This window comes from Gekko japonicus, unplaced genomic scaffold (genome assembly GCF_001447785.1).
Source record: "Gekko japonicus isolate JY-2015 unplaced genomic scaffold, Gekko_japonicus_V1.1 scaffold1660, whole genome shotgun sequence".
In the NCBI taxonomy this organism is placed as follows: Eukaryota; Metazoa; Chordata; class Lepidosauria; order Squamata; family Gekkonidae; genus Gekko; species Gekko japonicus.
Genome location: NW_015171552.1, coordinates 121,917 through 132,078, shown reverse-complemented (window position 1 = coordinate 132,078; position 10,162 = coordinate 121,917). Strand labels below are relative to the sequence as shown.

General features: G+C 49.7%; 2 protein-coding genes across 2 annotated transcripts in view; one reads left to right on the top strand and one right to left on the bottom strand.

The window, feature by feature from the left end:
• Window positions 1–4,073, bottom strand: part of GIF (gastric intrinsic factor) — a 54,553-nt gene extending 50,480 nt beyond the window's left edge. The window contains exon 1 of the mRNA XM_015419699.1: window positions 3,884–4,073. Within this exon, the coding sequence (XP_015275185.1) occupies window positions 3,884–4,073 (190 nt within the window). The remainder of the gene's footprint in view (window positions 1–3,883) is intronic.
• Window positions 4,074–6,340: 2,267 nt separating this feature from the next.
• Window positions 6,341–10,162, top strand: part of LOC107117559 (zona pellucida sperm-binding protein 3-like) — a 29,091-nt gene continuing 25,269 nt past the window's right edge. Inside the window, exons 1-2 of the mRNA XM_015419697.1 lie at window positions 6,341–6,410; window positions 9,340–9,518. Of these exons, the coding sequence (XP_015275183.1) occupies window positions 6,341–6,410; window positions 9,340–9,518 (249 nt within the window). The remainder of the gene's footprint in view (window positions 6,411–9,339; window positions 9,519–10,162) is intronic.

Below are 10,162 nucleotides of genomic sequence, written 5' to 3'. Positions count from 1 at the left end.
TAGAGCGGGTGCGAAGAGGGCGCCTGGGAGTGATCTCATCGACGGCTGCGGAGAGTCAGTCATGCCAATCCTCCACAAGCTCATCTAACGAGCCGCCAGGGGCCACGGATCCCGGAGGGCCACCTGAAGCCGAATTGGGTCTATTTGGCTCCTCGGGCGAGCCAAAATCTGCTCGCCGCCTAAACGGAGTCGGGGTGGCACATTCAGACGGGCCTTCAGTGCATAGTGGTCCGACCATGGTACTGCTTCCGCAGTAATCCGGTCCACTGTCAACCCTGCCGCGAAGATCAGATCGAGCATGTGACCGGCCCGATGCGTGGGAGCCGATACGAACTGCGAGAGTCCCAGTGCCGCCATGGATGACACTAGATCCGTAGCCCGGCTGGAAGCCGCGTCATCGGCATGGACATTGAAATCACCCATGACTACCAGTCTAGGGTGCTCCAATGCCCAGCCTGATACGGCCTCCAGCAGGGATGGCAGACTACTGGCCGGTGCGTTAGGCGGTCGGTACACCAGCCAGATCGCCAAACTCTCCTCGGCCTCCAGCATAAGGCCGACACACTCTATGCCCGTGATCTCCGCAGGTGAAGGAGTAAGCCTCCCGAATGAACATAGCCACTCCACCCCCCTGCTTCTTCATCCATGATTGGTGGAGGACCGAGAAACCCGGTGAGGCAAGCTGGGAGAGAGCCACAGTCTCCCCATCCCGCACCCAGGTCTCGGTCACGCACGCCAGGTCAGCCCGTTGTTCCAGCACAAAGTCCTGAAGGACTGTGGTCTTATTATTAATAGACCTGGCGTTGCACAGCACCAATGACGGAAGGGGGTTCTCAATCCTGGCCCCACTGCCAGCCTCCCTTGGGATGGGCCGTAGGCTGGAAGGGCATCGAGCTGTAATATTTCTCCGTGACCTTCCCTTATTATAGTGCCTAGGCCCACCGCTATACTTTCCTCTCCCCACGAGCACTGGAATATGTTGGCCAGGCATTGCCACCCACACAGGTCTCAGCTGGAGCTTCAGACCACCGAATTAAGCAGCAAAAGCCAAGCCTTACACAACTGGGTACACACCGATTTCCAATGCTAAATACTAATACTAAAACCTAATCTGCTTATAAACCACCTCAGCTCCACACTACCCAAACTGTTCACACTCTCACACCAGCAGACAGAAACATCTAACCTACACTTAGCAGCAAACATGTCCCCAGAGGGGCTTCCACTCTAATCCCCCAAGGGGGCAGCAGTTCCGTTGCTATTAGTTCTTATCCAGTCAGCCCTGACTGGCGACTCTGTTGCAGGGGTAACACCCCGCCCCCGACAACCTCCACTCCTCCAGCAGCTCCACCACTCCCACCCGGTGTCAGGCTTCTGGTCCTTGTTCCGCCTCCTGGGGGCTGCTACTGACGCCTCCAGCGAAGCGGCAGGGCCCATCTTCCCGCCCCTCCGTCGACCAAGTTTGGCTTTGTTGTTCCCGGCGTTTCTAACTCGCAGTCCTCTGTCGTTACTCAGGCACCCGGGGGGAATTCCAGTGGGAGGGGGAGGTCAAGGCCCACTGTCAGTGGCCACACGTATTCCTCCTCTCTCTCTCCCCCAATTCAGCCAGCTGGAGGAGGCTCTCGGAGGGGGGGAGAGTAACGCTCGCTGCCGGCGCCCGTGCTCTATCCTCCTCGTTCGCCACTCGCTCGACTCAGTCCACTGGGAGGGACTCCGAAAGGAACCCCAGGAAAAGGGGGGCGTCCCAGGCTCACCTCCCCTCGCTCGCCGGGCCGCACTGTCCTTCCAGAGGCCGCCCCATTCCACTTGCTGCACGGCTTGCCTCCAGTCCACCGGCTCGTCTCATGCTTTCAGTCCGCCGGTCAGCCTCCCAATGCCGGCACCCGGCTTGCGGCAGTCCGGGGTCAGCAGCAATCGTTCTCCCGCAAGGCCAACGCCAGCGTTTCTTCTCCGGATGTGCTCCCGACTACAGCTGCTCGCCGGTGGACATACAGGCACCCCGTTCCTCTCCACAACCTCCACAGCCACCGCACACAGCTGAGACATCTCCATGCAACGGTATGCCCAGTTCTTATCGTTGTTTTCGTTATGCCCCGATGCAGGCTAGCTCATTCTAAAAGTTCAGGGAAGGAGGGCGAGCACACACCACCTCCTTCGCCGCCATCTTAGTCTCTGTGTCTGTTCTGTGTCCTTCTGATAAAGGATATTTAGAAGCCCCGTTCCATTATGACCTAAAGAGTCCTGGATTCAAAGGATAGGGCCCAGGTTTTTGATACTCACCACCAGCCCCGTAGCTAGGGATTTTTTGGGGAGGGGGCCTTGGGGAGGCAGTAGCCAATTAAAACAAAATTAATTAAATTAACTTTGATTTAATTGGTGGGACTCCTTAGAACTCCTAAGGCAGCCCTGTACCCCCCAGGCTCCAGGGCAAGGGGTGGTAATGCCCAGTGGCCGTAATTTCCCTCCATCCCCACTCAGCAAGGGCAGGCCTTCCCTGCAGAGTGTCTGGCTCCCCCTAAGGAGCCCCAGTTCCTCTTCCCATGGCACGGCACAAGGGGCAGCCTGATGTCCATGGCTTGGGGGATCCATGGCTCAGGGAGGGGCCCATAAAAACCACTAGGGGGCCAGGCCCCGTGGGCCCCATGGTAGCTACGGGCCTGCTCACCACAACCAAAGCAGCAGCATCTTTGGATGAGAAGCAGAAAGAGGAATCCCAGCACAGCCCTCGCCATTGCTCAGAAGCAGCCTCTACTCCCTGGCTCCTCCTCTGGGGCCTCCTGGGTGGGGATCTGAGCAGCCAAGTTCTGAGCCGTCACGGAGAGAAAGCATGTTCTGAAGTTCTCTGCCCTCCTCCTCCTCCCCTGGCCCGAAGCAGACACTGAACAATACCGAACAGACATTGAGCCATACCAAGACCAATCCACCCAGCAGGAAAGGGCAGACTGAGAGATCTTTGATTACAAGGTTTGCATCTTGCTAGGGCAGGAGGAAAATGCCCTATCCCTTTAACAGAGGCTTAATGTGTGGACATGGGCTACTGATGGTTTTCATGTCATGGGGTAAATAACATCACTTGGTAAATAAGCCTCTATTAAATGGACAAGAGATTTTTCTTCAGGCAGTTGTCAACCCTGCATCTCACACTCAGACCCACTGATTCTCCCACCTACTGCTTGTGAAATTCTGATCAAGGTATTCAAAAGTCTTGTGCTAGAGAGTTTTGTCAGCCAATGGCAGTAGCATGCATTTCTGCAACAGTGGGGGCTTGGCATTTAATTGGAGCAGCAACCACGGGGGGAGTGTGTGTTAAGCTTTTCGTTTGGTGCCATCCTTCCCAATCCAAGCGGTGTCCCCTAGAGCAGAGGTTCCCAAACTTATTTGGCCTACTGCCCACTTTTCAGAAACTTTTTTACTCAGGCCCCCTCTGGAAATCGACCTTCAAGAAGTGGACAAAAAGGGTGACCCGAAAAAAGCCCACAGGAACAATGCCCACAGAAAAAAACCCACGGTCATAAATGCTCACAGGAAAAAAGCCCATGTGGAAAAATGCCCATACACATAAAAGCCCACACGGAAAGAAGCCCACACGGAAAAAATACCATGTAAAGCACCATAATGGTGGATAACCACTCATCTCCACTTATGAGAATGAACAGGTATTACCTATCTTATCTCCCTTATAAATAAAAGCCGAATGGTGGTGGCACTTCTGTAGAACATTCCACATGCTCCGGAATTGGTTGGCCCCCTGGTGTGTCACTCACAGGGCGTCTCCCTCCATTCGCTGTGCTGCTGCCTGTGTGGGTGTCCTCCCGCCCACGGAGGCAGCGACCACCCTTTTGCCCTCAGTTTCCTTCAAGCTCCACTGGCCAGACACCCGCACTCGGCCTGCAGGCACCAGTTGGGGTCATGCCACTGCTGCTGAGCTGCGGCAGCCAGAAGCCACCACCAGCCAAGAGGAGGCCCAGGCTGACATGCGCTGGCTCCACCCAGCCGCCTGGAAAGGCACTGAGGGTGGCCCGTTCCCTCGCGCCTCCCCCATGCGGTCTGCGGATGAGGGGAGATGGCGCCATGCCACCGTGCCTGAGGCCAGCCAGGGAGCCAGGCCCAGCCTGTCCCACCGCCCCGTGGCGGGGACCCCTCTCCATCTCCACCTCCCTCCCTGATCCCAGGGAAGACCAGGAGAAGGCAGGAAAAGGCTGCTTTAGATAGGTTCTAGACTCTTCTTTCTTTATGCTTCCACTGCCCCCTTATTTTTATTCAACACCCCCCATTGCACCCAAGGCTCCTACTGCCCACCTGGATTGTTCCAGTGCCCCCCCCCCCGGAGGGCGGTATTGCCCACTTTTGGAACCAGTGCCCTAGAGGGATGAAAAGATACTGGCTCCATATCTCTTCTTCCCTTCAGGGATGGGGGGGGGGGAAGCAATTTTGCGTAGGAAAATGGCTGAGGACTGAAAGGGTTAAGTATCCATTTGTTAATTCTGAAATCAAAACGAGAGCACCCTCAACTGTAGTAAAGTTAAGAGAGAGAAAGAAAACCTGCCCAGGGATATTTCATGAGCCATGGCTCATATTTCTCATGCCATCATGCCTTGTTTGGCACTTCACATCATCAGGGCTTGATTCCGTGCAGCCTGAGCGTTTGCACAGCACTTCTTGATAAGGGCTCAGAGTGTGTCCAATAGGGTGTCCAACTACTGCTGTTTTAGTACAAGATCTAACATACATCTTACCACTATAGAGTATACAGCTGTTGTACTCTTATTCTTTGGTCAAAGCCAAGATCTTTTTGGAGCCTGTCATAGACTCAAGTGTTCACAATCTGCCACTGTTCCACTTACAGTTTATTACAATCCGTAGACTTCAGCTTTATATTATGCCCTACACACACACCCCTTTGCACAACATATGTCTTGAAGAACTCTAGCAAACTGAAAAGCTTGCTGCATTGTGCTGTAACATTTTTGCTGCTTATAATAAAGGTACTGCTTTACTGTTGGGTTTGGTGTTTTATATGAGTAAGATTCTTGCTGAAACTCTTTTGTAAACCGTAAATGATTCCACATTAACATGGCATGCTCAAAGGAAATCCATAATAAAAACCTAGCTTGAGTGCTCCTGAAGTGCATTGTGCTGTGACAGGCAATCTACTTCCAATATACACATTTCAAAGGGAAATGGGAGTCTGTTGCAGCAGGGATGAAAAGGACCCTCATGGTGGCATCTTAAAGACTAACAAGTGTATTGTGGCGTAAGTCTTTGTGGACTCCATCCATCAGATGTGGACTCCAGTCCTCAAAGACTTATGCCACAATAAATCTGCTAGTCTTTAATGCTCCATAAGACATCTTTTCACCGCTTACAAAGAAGAAATTCCATGAGGTCTCCTTTCTTGAGTCATTCCAGCATTGCAATGGTGAAAGACTCAGCTGGTGAGATTCTCCTCTCTATGCAGCTCTTAAAGGTATGGGAACCTCCTGTAGGTGAAGTGTAGAACCTTCTCAACATTTCTTAGATAAATTACCTACTGTGGCCTTAGGGTGCAGCCACTACACAGTGCCAGACTCCGTGTGATCATTCATTAGGAGCAGATATATCTAAGAGCAAGCCTTTGAACCTGTTGCCCCAATCTTTCCCTGAAATGGTGCCATGGTCCCGTGGTCAAGTTCTTAGCCCAGGTGAAGAGAAGTCCTAATGTCTGCTTACTTGAGAGTAAGATCCAGTAAACAAAGTGGGGCTTATTTGTTTATTTAGAAGACACCCCTCTAGAGATCCTGCCTAAATTTGGGGTGTTTCCTTGCCATGGAAGGGTATAATGGCAAGATACAATCCTAAACTTACTTGGATGTACTGGGATCAATGAGGCTTTACAAGTCAGTGTGTGGGGCTGGAAGGATGCTGAAGTTCTTGACAGTAAACAAAACGTAAATATAATTTGAATATGACTCATGACGTGCACAAAAAGCTCCACCTCTTGAGTACTCAAAACATGGTAAAAACATGAGGATTACAGACAGTAGATCTTTCTTACCTAAATATATTTGACTTAACAGCTGTTCAAATAAGTTTTTAATATACAATAATACCACCAAGAGGTATATGTTAGTTTATGTAGAAATGTATGAAAAAGACCACACAATCTGGGTCCTGAGAACAGAAGGATCACAGGCAATGATTTTTTAAACTTAGGTGAGGAAATTGGACCGTGCGTGATGTTGTTTCATGGGAGGAGCCGCAGCATGCTGAGCACAGAGCAGTGGCTATAAAGGAAGATGAAGGGGAAACCAAGGGCATTTTGTTCACACCGAGGCTGACTCTCTAGTCTGTGCTGTGTGTGATGGAGTGGCTCCTAAGGGTCTGGCTTTTGTTCTTTTTACTTGCTGGTATCTATGCACAAAATACTTCAGGTAAAATGGGAAGAGGAGTAGGGATACTAAATGCTAGTCAGCTATTTCTCCTTGACCATTCTGTTGAAACCTTTCTCCTATTTACGCCAACTCTAGAAGTGCTGGTTTAAATAGTGCTGGCTGCAATTGTTTCCTTGTTCGATGCTTCCTGCTCATGAGAGTGCCTTCCTCCTCAAGGGAGTATTCAGGAGACAAGGTGGCCTCAAGAACAGCTTTAGCAGTTATTAGTGGTGAATTTTCTTTGACCCCAGCTGATAGGCACAAAAGTCTTGCAGTGCTCTGATGACTTAACAAGCTGTAATTTTAATGTACTTTTTTGTGGACTAGAGCCTGCTCTACCACACTCGTGGTATTTATTATTCTAAAGGATTATTCTGATCCACATACAATTCTTCTCTGTCATGTTCATATATATACACACACACACACACACTAGCCTGCTACCTGTGATTCGCTACAGTATTTAAGTTCCGTAAATCCAGTTATAATACTGATGATGTGAAATTTGAAATGTGACATTTGTTGTAGGAATTCTAACAGAGAAGATTGTAGTATAAGAACTGAAGTGAGACATATGTCTCCCCCCCCCCCTCTACTGAAGGGCCTCTCTGTAGACCACATGGGTTAGGGTTGCCCTCAGGTGCTGGGATCACCAGGCTGCTTGGTGAGCTCACTCTGGAGCAGGCCACATAGAACTGTCCATTTAAGAAGCAGCTGTCTGTTAAGTCAACTCCTGCCACCTTCCACGAAAGTGATGGCCTCTCTACTTGTGTTCCTGGATTGTTTTGCTCATATGGAGACTGTGTTGTTTTGAGCACCTCAGGGTGATCTTGCTGGTACTTGGCCTGTGCAGCTCAGTGCACTGCAGGAGTACTATGTGCAAATGTCTTTGCTGCATTCCTAAGTTGCCTCCTCCTTGTAGTGTTGGTGTATCTGGCTGGAAATCTGCCAGGAGCATTCTTGGGGGCAGTGAGAGGTGTGAGGGGGAGTTGGTGTGAGGGACTGGTGATGTGGTGGACATTTCTTCAGGTTCATGAGGGAGGCACGCATCAAAATGACTCCTAGAAATGTCCTTTACTATCTCCCCATAAACATTCATACCCTGGCCCTGCTCCTAAACCTGACAGACACCAGCCTGTCTGGTGGTGGGGGGGGGGGGGGATTGTATTTAAAGGCATTGTAGTCAGGTAAACTTAGTAACTCTCAAGGACGGGCATGCTGACAGCTTTTACTACCTCTGTCAGCATGCCTGTCCTTCGGAGTTACTAAGTGTAATGGATGAGGATCATCTTGAATATATTTTTCTCTGAATGATTGCAATCCATAATGAATGAATAATTGGAGGACACAAATTTTGCTTACCTGACTATGTTCAGAAGAAGTACAGTACGAAACGGAAGCATACTCCGGGGAATTTCGTCAATGTCTTCTTATGATTCTTGGAAAAGGACTCTTTGAACAATATTCATCTACTTTGATATACTGTGACATTTGTATGTGTTAATATATATACACTTTGCAGCCGCTCTGCGTGGCAGCTTCTTTGCGTTTTGTGCAATAGTTCCTTGTAGCTGTGACCTTCGCTTTTTGTTCATTAGCTTCCAAGATCTGACAAGATCAGGCTTGCCTGCCTGGGCTATCCAGGTCAGGGGGGCTCTTTCATGGCCTCCATGGCAGAGATCAATGCCACTGAGAGTGGCTCTGCAAGTTGTTGGGCCTGGTGCTACTGTAATCATTCGCCTCCTGGGTTTCCCTGCCCTAGAGAGAAAAATCCTGGAGGGGGGAGTGTCTGCAAAAGTGCAAGACCGAATGGTGGGTGGCTCCTATTTAAGTGTGTGTAGGACTGCAGTATTAGTGATCTAATAATCCTGTAAAGTAGCTTCTTCACTACACAGGTATTTGACTGTACAGGAATGGATGTTCAGTGGTGGTTCCACACTGGCTGCTTAGTCTGCTATTGCCATCATTTATTAGGTCTTTTTATGGAGAATCACAATTGTGGTGTTGTCACGTGTATTCTGTGTTTGTCTCCACCCTCACCCATGAAGGATGAAGTCGTAATTAGGCTGGAAACTGCAGGGTGACGTGGAGCCTCTGCTGAACAGGACTTGCTTTCCGGTAGACAAGAGGGGCTAGAGTTCTACAGGGACTTCAGCCAATGACCTGTGGAACCCCATTTTCAGTTCTTCTTGTAATAATCCTTCACTGCACAAAACCTTTCCCAGAATGATCTTTTCTGTGCCATTTTTAAAGGCAGAGGAATCTTGCCTTCCTTTGCCTTTGGTCAGAGTATCAACTTTCTATCTGCTCTTTACAAAGAGGGAGACATTTATAGGATCATCATCACTACTATTTCATTACTTTGAGCTGCATGTCTCTCTCTTTTATTGTGTTACTCAGCTATTTTTGGGCAGGAACGCACAGGAACGGAGTTCCGGCTGGCTCCTGAGGTGGCCACGCCCAGCAGGAGCTCATTAGCATACTAGGCCACACCCAACAGCAGAAACTCATTAGGATTGGCTACGTTAGGGCTGTGTGGCCTAACATGCAAAGGAGTTCCTGCTACAAAAAAAGGCCCTGGGTTTTGACAACAAAGAAGGTAAACAGAATAAGAAGCGAAAGGTGGGTGTGGCTGGATAACCACACTTCTGGTAACATGGGGCATGGCCTAATATGCTAATGAGCTGTGCTATCAAGGGTGTGGCCTAATATGCTAATGTGTTTCTGCTGTTGGGTATGGCCTATTATGCTAATGAGTTCCTGCTGGGCTTTTTCTACAAAAAGAGCCCTGGCTTCTGTCATTTAAAGCAAGGCATTGTGAATGGTCCTGTCCCCACACTATTATCCCTTTGTTCTTCGTAACCTTGCTGCACACAGTTGATCGTACAGGTATGTATGTCAGTCTTATGATGTCTTATGTCTTTGGCAGTGTCTGTGTCATGCGGCAGCTCACACCTGGTGATCTCCGTTCCGGTGGATCTCTTTGGGACCGGTGTACCTGTTCGTGCCAGTGAATTGGCTTTGGGGTCTGACTGTGGAGTGACTGCTGTACACCAGAATACGCTATTGCTGGAATATCCTCTCTCTGCTTGTGGGGCCTCCAGAAAAGTAAGAAAATGGCATTGCCGTTCCTTTTTAGTTATTTAGGGGTTTTGGTATCAAAGGCTTTTGGTGGTACTAGGTGACAAACATTCCTCCTGGATAGAAGCAATAGTTCGTGAGCAGTGTTCCCTCTAAGCTGAGTAAGTGTGAGCTGGCTCACAGTTTTTCAGCCTCCAGCTCACAGATTTTAGTCTTTGCTCAGGAAGGATGACTCCAGATCACTCGCTCACAAATTTCATGCCAGTAGCTCACAGAGTAGAATTTTTGCTCACAAGATTCCACAGCTTAGAGGGAACATTGTTCGTGAGGCCTCCCGTCAACTGCAGTAGGTTGTCAGCTCCATGTTGGGAAATACCTGCAAATTTTGGGGGAGGAGCCAGAGGAGGGTGGAATTTGGGGAGGGGAGGGACTTCAGTGGGGTATAATGCCACAGAGTCCCCTTTCCACAGTGGCCATTTTCTCCAGGTGACCTGATCTCGACTGCCAGGAGATCAGTGGGAATAGTGGGAAATCTCCAGCCACTATCTGGAGGTTGGCAACCCTATGGGGCTAGAATGAATCCTGTGCAACCAAGAACCTGATGAGCAAATCTTAGTGTTTGTTGCTTCAGGGAATGAAACGGGGGCCTGCCAGTCTTCCTATCCTGCTGT